The 11,745-nt window shown below is 32.3% G+C and overlaps 1 protein-coding gene across 4 annotated transcripts; it reads left to right on the top strand.

Annotated features, from left to right (window-relative positions):
• The first annotated feature begins 1,291 nt into the window (after positions 1–1,291).
• Positions 1,292–9,159, top strand: LOC123921482 (probable plastidic glucose transporter 3). Of its 4 annotated transcripts, none has more exons than XM_045974053.1 (14): positions 1,292–1,514; positions 1,757–1,883; positions 4,140–4,192; positions 4,320–4,387; positions 4,483–4,615; positions 4,878–4,977; positions 5,217–5,329; positions 5,685–5,778; positions 6,191–6,344; positions 6,489–6,632; positions 6,724–6,797; positions 6,951–7,039; positions 7,980–8,094; positions 8,705–9,159. In XM_045974053.1, the coding sequence occupies exons 2-14, from the start codon at positions 1,860–1,862 to the stop codon at positions 8,891–8,893; spliced, it is 1,350 nt and encodes a 449-aa protein (XP_045830009.1). In that variant the 5' UTR covers positions 1,292–1,514; positions 1,757–1,859; the 3' UTR covers positions 8,894–9,159. The 4 variants fall into 4 exon arrangements, with proteins under 4 accessions (XP_045830009.1, XP_045830006.1, XP_045830008.1 ...); XM_045974050.1 differs by having other exon boundaries at positions 1,293–1,531; positions 4,140–4,239; XM_045974052.1 differs by having other exon boundaries at positions 1,293–1,514; positions 1,760–1,883; positions 4,140–4,239.
• The last annotated feature ends 2,586 nt before the right edge of the window (positions 9,160–11,745 follow it).

The raw sequence follows: 11,745 nt of genomic DNA on the forward strand, positions 1-11,745 counted from the left end.
ATTTTTTTGACAAGAGTAAGTCTTGTTGATTTTCATTTATTTTTTGAAATGTTGAATGATATTTTCAGCCCATTAATATTAAATCATGTTTATATATTTATGAATCATTATTTTAACTAAAGTAAATAAAGTGATTATATTTATTCCTAAAAACACAAGAACACTTGCATGACTGAGATAGTATAATATCTCTTCCCTCTTAATTAGAGGTATTGAGTTTTAATTCAACTTGAGAATGTAGCATCGTTAAATTTTCGTAATGGGGAATTTTGCCACTCTTTGCGATCCTATCTTGCTTGATAGATTAGTCTCTGCCCGTAAAGGATATCCGTTTCATAAAAAAAAAAACTTTTTATTCCCATAAGGTCCCATCTACTGCATTAGAAATGGTCTAGCAAATCGCATAAGAGCCTGATACAAATATATTATTGGGTATTGTTTATTGACAGTTACCATATATGATAATCTTCTTTGACACGAAGCAATTAAGTGGCCATTTTATAAGATGGTTAATGAATGATGAGGAAAATAGCATGCAAATGGAGATGAAAGAGATTATGTTAGTGGGCACAAACCTTCATGTAAAATTGTCGTAAACGTGGAAAAGCCACTATAGAACCAAACAAACGCTAACTTAATTACACATGTAGTTTGCAAGTAGCATGATTTGCAATAACCAGAATTGAAATAGTAGAAGATGAATTGAGATGAGTAGCTCAACTGGTTAAACTAGTTGAACTAAGGGTTAAAGAGTAGGGGTTCAGGGTTCGAGTCCTGACAAATGAGAAAAAACTAACATATGGAAAAGTGAAGTTTAAACTTCTATATCTTACTTTACCACTTTAAAAGTAAAATTTTTAGCTAATAAAATATATGATAAAAAAATAAAATAATGTGACCAAGAATAAAATAGATTGTTTGTAGATCTGATAGGGGCAGCAGCACTGCACATCTAAAATAATAATTATAATTTGAACCACAACATTTTCCTATAATCTTAATACTTAACCTCTTAATTGATAGCGATATTACATTATATAGTAGAAATCGAAGTTTAAACTTTATAATGTGAAATTTTAATCAACCCACTTGGGTTGGTGCATTGATATTAGCTTAGAACCTGAGAGTGTGCTCCTCTTGAGGTCTGAGATTCGATTTCCTCTGATACCAATTTGAGTGGACTAATTTAACTTCTTCAAACAAAAAAAGTGAAATTTTAATCATTGAACTTCGAAAAGAAAAAAACAAAAATTGAACCACACAAAAATTATAGTACAAAAATTTAGTAATAAACACTTTACTTAAAGTTTAATTAAGTTGTTGCTTAAATCCGAAATCTATGGTAACTTTTGTACAGTATTGACCAAGATTGTGTGACATATTACTGACACGTGTCTTCTTCTTCAACTGCCATCATCAAAACACTTCATTCTGATTCTATTGCATCATCACTTTCTTCCAACTTCTGCATTTCTAAATCATCATCATCATCTTAGAACTACATCAACAACAAGGTATTTACCTAGTAAATGTAAGATTTTCATTTACTTTTTTAAGCTTTATTTGAGATTTTTGTTATTTTCTTCATGTAACATTTGAACTAATTAAATAATCGAATAATGTTGATATTTATCACCTCATTTTATGGGAACAACAATGTGCATGAAAAAATTAACATTCTTGAAAAATGAAGTTCTGGGAATGTTAGATCTGAGAAATTTTTTGTAACTTTGTTGTTTTTGTTCTTATGATGCAGTAGCTTGTTGATAGTTACTTTGTTGTGAGGTTTGGAGAAAGATTTTATCGATTCGCAATGCGAGGAAGACAACGAGTAGCATCAAGGGAATTCATAACTGCGTATGATATTAAAGATGAAAATCCAGGTACCTTTCTGTTTTTGTAAATATCTTCTTCAAGTTTATTTATTTATTTATTTATTTTTGTTTTTAATTTGCCCTTTTTGTTGTTTAAACCAAGTGGTAGATTTTATTATTAGAAAACTTTGGATTTATTGATTTTATATTTGAGTGATTTGATTAGTTATGAATGGTATTGTATTGGTATGGTATCCAATGTACTATAGAAGTTGGTACTGTAGTACGCGTGTCTCAGACATATGTGTCTGTGTCTCAGACACGCACACTACTATACCAACTCAGTTATTCAGCTATAGTATCTTAATTGTATAATCGTTATGTGTGTGTGTATGCGCGTCTGCTTCATGAATTTATTGGTGATGGACATTTTTTGGGTGGTGGTGGGTTGGGGATACATTGTCAGGCTAATTCTATGATGCACAAGTTTTATAAGTCTTGTAAATGCACAAGAAATAAAAGTTCACTCTATGTAAAATTACAGTGCAAGTTTTCCTTCATCAAATCCATTTCTTAATTTCTTCATGATCTTTGATTTTTACATAAACAAGTTTTGCTTCATTGCTTGCTTGCTTGAATTTTAGTTTTTTAAGAAGCAAAACTATCATTAACGACTAGGAGAGGTAAAAGCTGTATCCACCAAGAAAAGCCACTACGACATTGCAAATACCCCCATAGGATTAGGATGAATAGGCATCGAGCTTTGTTACAGGTATGCAGGGTATCAAAACAGAAAACCAAAATATGATAATACATAATCTCTTTACAGTTTACACACAACCATAAGACTTAAAAATCAATCATTAAGTGTCCATATTCAGGCTCCACTCATATTATGCTCAAAATTGACCCAGCACTGTCGACAAAATTGAGGAAGCACTTTGAGGAAGCACCGTCAACAAAATTGACCCAGCACTGCATAGAGTCACCACTGAGATAAAAGGATATGTTTGATTTTGGTAGCTGTATTTGCCGTGCAACAGGAAATAAATATTAGGATATTAGTTTATTTTAAATATTAATTTCATATTATGTCATTTTACCTTTTTAGCCCTTTGTAACAGGAAATAAATATTAGGATATTAGTTTCATATTATGTCATTTTACCTTTTTAGCCCTTTTGGATGTATTTAAGAATGCTTTGGCCTCATTTGAAAATCAATCAAATATTTCAACAAATATCCTAATATTTATTTCCTGTTACATGCCGAGTATTACTTATTCAGTTCTTGTTTACTGCATTTGCACGGTAGACAAAGTGAAGAAGAATGAGAGGAAAAAGATTCAATGTGGAGAGAGAAAATCATGTGTAGATAGTCTACAATTAGATGTGATACCTTTTAATCCATCGGTTGATAAAAGTTGTGCATGGTTCACAACCTACACAGATTGTGCACATTAGAAGGGGCCTACATTGTGACAGTAAATTTTTTCCGATAAGAAAATATTATTATGCTTATTCACTATTTGCTGGAAGGGTAGAACGTAGGGCAGTGTTCCCTCATCTTTCGCTTGCGGGCGGACTCTAGCTTTCGAAAACTTTCCTCACCTATAGCACCTGGCTAGATCCCGGGAACAATACCAAAAAAAGCTATGAATTGGAGAGAGCAGTTGACAATACCAGGATTCAAACCATGGTCTTTTAACTCTTTTTAACCCTCAGCTCAAACAAGTTGACCTAACCCTTTAACACTTATCCATACATTGTGATTTATATAGTATAAAGGCAATCTGGATTGTATGATGCTCTCGAGGTCTAGAGAAGAGTTAGACCAAATATTGTATGTAAGTGGCTCTATCTTGTATATATATAATAGGTTAATTCCACAACACGAACATGTGACGTTCTATTCTAATCACATGGCAGCAGCATCAATTATTACACCAAGGCTCCCTTTCATTGATTTCTATACTATATGCTTAAAAATTGAATACAGTCAATACACATTTTGACAATCTATTTCACTTATGAGCTTGTGAAATTTGGCTCGAGATTGAATGAAAAATTGTGCATGCATGCTCCACAGACTAGTACACCTTAGAAAACAAAACATGATCAACCATGGCTTGTATATTTAAGAAAGTTCACAAGTCAACCAACAATGAACTTCTGTTACATGTACTCTATGTATCTTAAAATTTTCATTTCTTTTCCTGGTTAGAGTTGAAATAATTAAGAAGCGTGTTTTTAATTTTCTTTCAAATACCTGTTCAGAGAATTGGTCTGTAATGATATTACTAACAGAACAGTTTCCTTCTTCATAGCTTCAGTGCGTGTACCGGGTCCCAGGCCTTGTTGGCGGCGCTCTTTGCGGCATGTAATAGTGGCTTCTCTTTCCTCATTCTTATATGGCTATCATGTTGGGTATGATATGCTTCACATGCCTTCATCTTCTTGTTCCTGTATGAAATTATCTAATTTTCTTATCACTATTGGCAATGCAGAGTAGTTAATGAAACCTTAGAGAGCATTTCTATAGATCTAGGCTTTAGCGGAAATACATTGGCTGAAGGTACTTCATCTTAATTTGGTGCCGAACATTAAGCTCTTTATCTTGTTTTACATATAAACATCCATCTAATTTATTTTATGTTTATGTTGATGAAGGTCTTGTAGTAAGTATATGTTTAGGAGGTGCTTTTATTGGATCTCTATTCAGTGGGTGGATCGCAGATGGGGTTGGGCGTAGAAGAAGTTTCCAGTTGTGTGCTTTGCCTATGATCATTGGAGCAATAATGAGGTAAGCCAGAGCTACAAACAATGTTAAAATAATTTCTATCTTTCATTATTTCTACCACCTTGCTTTTTTATAAGATGCTACTGTTGCAAAGCAAGTACAAAGCTATGCCGTTTATTTATAAGATACTACTTTAAGTATAGTATCTTCCTTTTTAATAGGTGGTTAATTTTCTTTGGACTAATTTAACTAGGAAAGAAGAAAAAGAATCATCGAAATAAAACAGTGCATAAAGCAATAAACTTATAGTCAAAGTTTTTTGCAGTGCAACATCAACATCCCTCTGGGGCATGCTTTTAGGAAGGTTATTTGTTGGTACTGGAATGGGACTTGGCCCACCTGTTGCAGCTCTTTATGTGGCTGAGGTATAGTAGATCATATCATCAATATTGTTTTCTTTATCTATGAAACACCGACACATAAACGAACAACATACACAGCACTAATAATTTGTAAAATGGAAGAAATTGAATGTAACTACATGTGTCGGACACACCTTTAATATGAAGTGTTGGTGCTACATAGTTCTCCATAGTAGGAGGCCACTTTGCTTCTGAATAGAAATATTTTCGGTTAATACTTGAAACCCTACTTGCATTAATAGGTCTCACCTCCAGCTGTGCGCGGTACTTTTGGGGGCTTAACGCAAATTGCAACATGTCTTGGACTCATGGGGTCTCTCTTTATAGGAATCCCAGCCAAAGAAATAGTCGGTTGGTATGGAATGTCAAATTGACATATCTTTACTATATTTGTGTTATTATCTATCAGTTTCATTTTTCTTAGCTACTCCCCCGTTCCTTTTCAACCGTAAGTTTTTCTGAAAAACTGTGTTTCTATTTATTTGACAATAATACTACTGTAGACAGAGATATAGGTAAAATAATATAATAAACAACGATATATAAAAAAAAAAAAAAAAAAAAGACAATTGATTTCATCAAAAACAACAAAATGATTGGTTTCTTTGATTTGTGTAAAACAATACTTAAAAAGGAACGGAGGTAGTACTTTTTACCTAACTGATGTTATTTCTAGAATGTAGCATCTTATGTGGAAATTATTTGCTCAGGTGGCGGATTTGTTTCTGGGTATCTGTCATCCCCTCTACTGCTCTTGCTCTTTTCATGGAGATCTGTGCAGAGAGTCCTTATTGGCTTTTCAAGGTTAAATATCCATACAAATTATTAAGTACCAATTTTTAGTATTTGTTTTCGACTATTTTGGACTCTTTATTGGAGGCTAATTTATTGTGTAGAATGATTGGATAAAAATGTTATCCTTGTAGATATTTAAATATGAACTTGATCGCTGTAATGATATATAAAATAATATAGGCTCTGATACCAACTTAAGACTGAGTAATATTGTATTTTTTGTGTATATGGGCGAGGAGAATACACCTACCTCTTTTCTTTATTTCTTTTTTTACAAGACTTATATGTATTGCTTAGTTTCACTCTCGCAATGTTTCTTTTTGTTGTTTTTTATACTCTCACAATGATCAAACCCCTTACAATTATTATTAAATAAATCCTTCCTAATATATCAATGTTTCCTATTTTTGTCTTTGTTCAGAGAGGAAGAACCATTGAAGCTGAAGCTGAATTTGAGAAGCTGTTAGGAGGACTACATGTGAAACCTGCAATGAATGACCTTACAAAATCTGACAGAGGTGATGAGTCTAGCGGAATAAAAATCTCAGAATTATTGTTTGGCTGCCATGCCAGAGGTACATATCATAATTTTTTTCCTTCCATTTTTTGAAATAATGTGTGTGGAACAATATATAATATGGTTGTATCTTCTAGATGATTGCTTAATCATGTCATATTTTTTAATTACTGATTGCTAAATCACTAAATGCATTTTGCAGTGATGTTCATTGGATCTACGCTTTTTGCTTTGCAGCAACTGTCCGGCATAAATGCTGTTTTCTATTTCTCTTCAGCTGTCTTTGAAAGCTTTGGTGTACCATCTAAGTTGGGAAACACGTGTGTTGGAATTTGCAATTTATTGGGTATCTACCAACAGCTTAACTCCTTCGTGTTTTTTCTAGGTTGATCTGTAAATTGTTGTATATTCATCTCCATCTTACTATGTCATTTCAGGTTCGATTATTTCAATGATTCTGATGGATAAACTTGGAAGGAAAGTGCTTCTCCTTGGTAGCTTTTTAGGCATGGTAAGAAATAAAAATTAAAAATAACAACTTTCCTGAATTAATCACTTTTAATCAACTTTTATTAGACATGTTATTAAATTCAAACTAGACTCTTCAAGAATTTGTTTTCTTTCGAATTATATCATCTGACTTTTACTCATTTTTCTTATTTAGGCAGTAACAATGGGTCTACAAGTCATAGCTGCAAGTCCTTATGCATCGATATTTGGAGGGATGTATCTATCAGTGGGCGGCATGTTGCTGTAAGTGGTTAGAACTTAGAAAGCTTCAACTTGCGTTTAGGAGGATTTTTTTTTTTGTGAATAAAACATTGAGGAGGAGTGGTTATGGGGGAGAAAAAAGAGAAAACAGGAACTATGGAAACGGGGTAGGAGTGAGGGAACAGATGGCCCCAGCCAGATAAAATACTTTTATGATATATATAATTTCTCTTCTCTAATAGGGATATTCATTCAATGGTTTTCGGTCCTGATCATCCTTCTTAATCTTAGAATTTGGGTTAGGCCTAGCTCAACCCCCACAAAACTAGCTTGTAGAGTGAAGGATGCCTCCCACTTATAAGCTCATTTTGAAGCCTTATCTCTTCCAATGTGAGACTATTAATATAACCTTCACGCCCAGGACTGGACATCTGGAGCGTGACTCGAGTGACCCGATAGTGGGTGGCCCAATGGATGCTTGATATGCTTTGATACCATCTTAGAATTTGGGTTGGACCTAACTCAACCCCTACAAAACCGGCTTCCATGTAGAAATACAACAACTAAACTGTTTAAATACAATTGATACCATGTATAATCAGGGAATAATTTTCTGAATAGACTATGCTATACCGAATGATCCTAATTAACAGTCCAAGTAGAACCTGCAGAAATAATTACAAAATATAAAATTATATTTACAAGACTTAATTTATCATAACATCAAATGCACAAGTAAATGTATGAATAAACAATAGGTCAATATAGATTTTGGACTCATTCAAGTTGTGGAATCACATGGCAATAGATCTATTGGACACATTTCTCATTATTTAATATTCTGAAATGGATTGCTGCATAGATTTTTGGACACTTTGCTTATGAATTTGAAAGACCGTTCCTTCTTTTGCACTACCGAATTACTTTAAAGATCTCTACATACTCGAGAGCGTTTATGTTTAAAGTGGACTATGCAATGCAGGTATGTGCTATCATTTGCTCTCGGTGCTGGTCCGGTTCCTTGTCTCCTCATGTCCGAAATATTACCTGGCAAGATCAGAGCCAAGGCAATGGCAATATGCTTGGCTGTACATTGGGTAATTGTCTTTTGGATTCATTGATATTTGATGCTTCCTGTTGAGATCGTTGATTGTGTTTATGTTTCATAAATATATCAAATAGTGGTCATCCCGCACCCCGCTATCCAAGTATTGGGGTCGATCAATCTGCTCCACTATCCAGGATTGGCAACATAGGACATGAGAGTTGCGTTGAGATCTTGTATTGACTAAGATATGGGTCAATGTAATCATTTATTTGGCCATAGTAATCCTTATAAAGGCTTGGGCAATTCTCAACCCTTGATCTAGTTTTTGGGGTAATGTTAGGTCCAATCCAAAATCTGGAACTTCCTAAAATTGATAGGTAGCTAGTAGAATTTATATTTGATTTGGTCATATCTATTATGGTGAATTGCTACTTTGCTTTATTATGTAGTTGAAATGTTGAGCTGTTCTTTAGAATAGTGATGTGATAGTTCATAGAAGATAGAACCAAGCTCTGATACCATGTTGAAATCTCTTCTCTTGACGTATTATTCAGTACCAGGCTAGCATCAAATACAGTTTACATGTTTGAAAAATAAGTTTTTGACATTCAGATTAATCAGTCCTTTCATTTGACTCCTTTATCTAACATTTTTAACAGGTGATAAATTTCTTCGTCGGTCTATTATTTTTGCGCATGCTGGAACAACTGGGGGCACAACTCTTGTACAGTATTTTTGGTTCATTTTGTTTGTTGGCTGTGCTTTTTGTGAAGAAATATGTTCTGGAAACAAAAGGGAAGTCACTGCAGGAAATTGAGATTGCACTTCTTGCACAAGAAGCAACCTAAATAAATGAACAAAAAGGGGGTCATATGGATATGAGGTATAGGCATATTTCCATTTGTTGAATGAGTTGTAGAAATATTTTTGATGAATGAAAAAGATAAAGAAAATACTTCTTTAACATAAAATTTGGCCATTGCATTTGCTTACATGTTAAGCTTTTGCATGACTTGTAAAACAAGTAAGACTGTAAGAGACTGTACATCACGAGTAATTGTTCTATGTTTGACAAGGCAAATTAAGAGTTGAGAACTAGCTCAAAATTCCAAAACCTTGTTTCTCAACAACTCAAGTGCTCCCTCTTCTCTCCTCGCCCTGCTTCTCTATCTGTGTGCGTGCGTGCGTGTATGAGGTAAGATCTCATACTTTTAACATTTACATTGTTTAACTTTTTGTAATATACTATGTTCAACAAAACTTTTTGTAAGATACAAAATCAATCAATTCAACCATGACATGTGATAGTATTATCTTTTTGATTATTTATATAAATTTTTTAATATTTAACAGTAAACATTTACTTATATTTCAAGTAACAAATTACTGGTCAGCTTGACAACCTTAATAAATCTGAGATTGTGTTTTGTAAGTACACTTCTGATCAGTTAAAAGAGGACATACAACAGCAAAGCAACTCCCATACGATTGTTAAGTTTCGAATTTAGATTAAATATTTAGCTCAATAATATCATTATTTATCAGTTGAATTAGAAAACTATATTTTTATACCGTCTTTGTGTTTGAAAAACATGTTTGGCAAAAAGTTGGCAATTCTATTAATGATGAAAAAACAAAAACAAGGGATCAAAATAAGGAGATTCTTATATTTATTAATTGAGTCATGTGAGTCCATAAACTACTTTTTAATAGTCACCGGATTAAAATAAAATCAATAGATATTAATATTTTGTTCTCTCTCTCTCTCTCTCTCTATATATATATATATATATATATATATATATATTTGTTTTTTGTAATTCAATATATAGAACAAAATATTAATATAATATATAAAATTCTAATATTAATAGTCAGATAAATTTAAAGATATTTCATAAAGTAAACATTTTTATGACATCAATACATTTTGTGTCTATCTATATAAAGCAAATGATGTTACTCTTACTCTTCACAAAAACTAATATAAGTTGAAATTCTACAAAATGGCATTTCAGACCAATCAAACTTATCTTTTGGGTGTTTTATGTGTTATTTTGATCATGAGTTCAGGTAAAAGGAAAAAAAATAGTTTTATTTTTTGAATGACATTTTTGATGTACAATTTACTAACTCCGATTAAAAATTGTTATTGAAATTTATATGCATTCATAGTTTACATATTCAACAGAAAAATACTCTACTTATAAAATTATTATGACTTAATAACTCTTTTATGAAGCTGTATTTTTTATAATCATTTTATGCAATGTATCGAGATCAATAATAATTCATTTATTTATATGAAACATACTATAGATAGTTTAGTCAATACAAGTGAGTCCAAATAACATGGCCTTAAAATTACTTTTTAAAATGAAAGAAATAATTTCACATGCATAATATTTTTAAATTTGGATTGATTCAGGAATCGTCACTAGTTTGGTGGTTCCTCCTGGAGGAAAATGTACAGTGCCTTGTATTGCGACTTGCGATAAGGATTGCCGCGCCAAGGGGTTTAAGTATGGTGGTTGTTATTCTCGACTTGAGAAGACAACTTGTTGTTGTTTTCATTAATGAGTTCTATTGTATCATTGCAATCATAATAAATAAAAAATGCACTTGACCTTAGCTTTGCAACTTAATATAGAATTTTGTGTAATATATATAGTTTATTTCCAAAGTGCAATTAAAAATAAAATATTTACCAAAATATATCAACAATTTCAATTTTAAAGTTGAACGAAATTCACTGCTCAAAATTAGCATTTTATGTCAAGTGAACTATTTGTCGATTTTTGCTTACTAGGAAGTTCCCACATTTTTGCTACTATTTTGACTTCAAGTGAACTTATAAAATTCAATAGATTTAACAACTTATTTTTTATATACTATACTATATAAAATGGTAGTATTTTCGAAACCTATAAACAATCAACACATTATATATACGCATGCAATGCAACTTAGTTTAGGTGACACACAATGACTCCGTAAATATTGTGCAATGTGCACGTTAACCCTTTTAGTATGACTCCCTAATGACGTGGTAGATAGATATGCATAAACCACATAGGCTAGGCTAGTGGTTTACTTTAATTTCCAAGTTAATTATAATGGCAGCAGACTGCCCAAATATTAAAAAATGGATATTAATTATGATATGATTCTATCTTCTGCCATTTTTTATTTGAGAGTTGCGTGAATAATTTACATTAAGTAAAGCTTCGTCAAAAATATGAAACAAATGTTCTAGTTTTTATTTTCTGGTTTCAGAAAGTGCAAGGACTGGGGTGTGAGTGTAGGTACTCACTAGAGACATAATTCAATGATAAGAAACAATTGATTTAGAAGTTTATTGAATAATTGATATAGACCGGTGAAGTAGTCTAGTGGTTAGAAAATTCACGTTAAAGGTGAATAAGTGAAGTGTCTGGCGTTCGAACTCCGACCCTGCATATAAAATGCAATGTTCCTATCAACCGAGTTAAGTTCACCGGAACGATATAGCGATTATTTAATAATTATAAAAATAAACTGTTTCATATTAAAAAAATGGAAGAGTACTCTATTTAAACATGTTTGACTAAACTATTTATCCAAATGTTGAGCATATCTGGTCTGGCAAAGAAAAATTCTTAATGCCCCCTAAAAAAAATAATATAAAAACAGAAACGTGATTTTGTAGCTTTTGGACTTT

This window comes from Trifolium pratense, linkage group LG4, assembly GCF_020283565.1.
Source record: "Trifolium pratense cultivar HEN17-A07 linkage group LG4, ARS_RC_1.1, whole genome shotgun sequence".
NCBI classification, from domain to species: Eukaryota; Viridiplantae; Streptophyta; class Magnoliopsida; order Fabales; family Fabaceae; genus Trifolium; species Trifolium pratense.

Coding starts and splice junctions, on each gene's coding strand:
- LOC123921482 (XM_045974050.1), top strand. CDS start 1,814: ATGCGAGGAAGACAACGAGTAGCATCAAGGGAATTCATAACTGCGTAT. Junction 5,330..5,684: donor GCCAAAGAAATAGTCGGTTG/GTATGGAATGTC, acceptor TTATTTGCTCAG/GTGGCGGATTTGTTTCTGGG. Junction 8,095..8,704: donor TATGCTTGGCTGTACATTGG/GTAATTGTCTTT, acceptor CATTTTTAACAG/GTGATAAATTTCTTCGTCGG.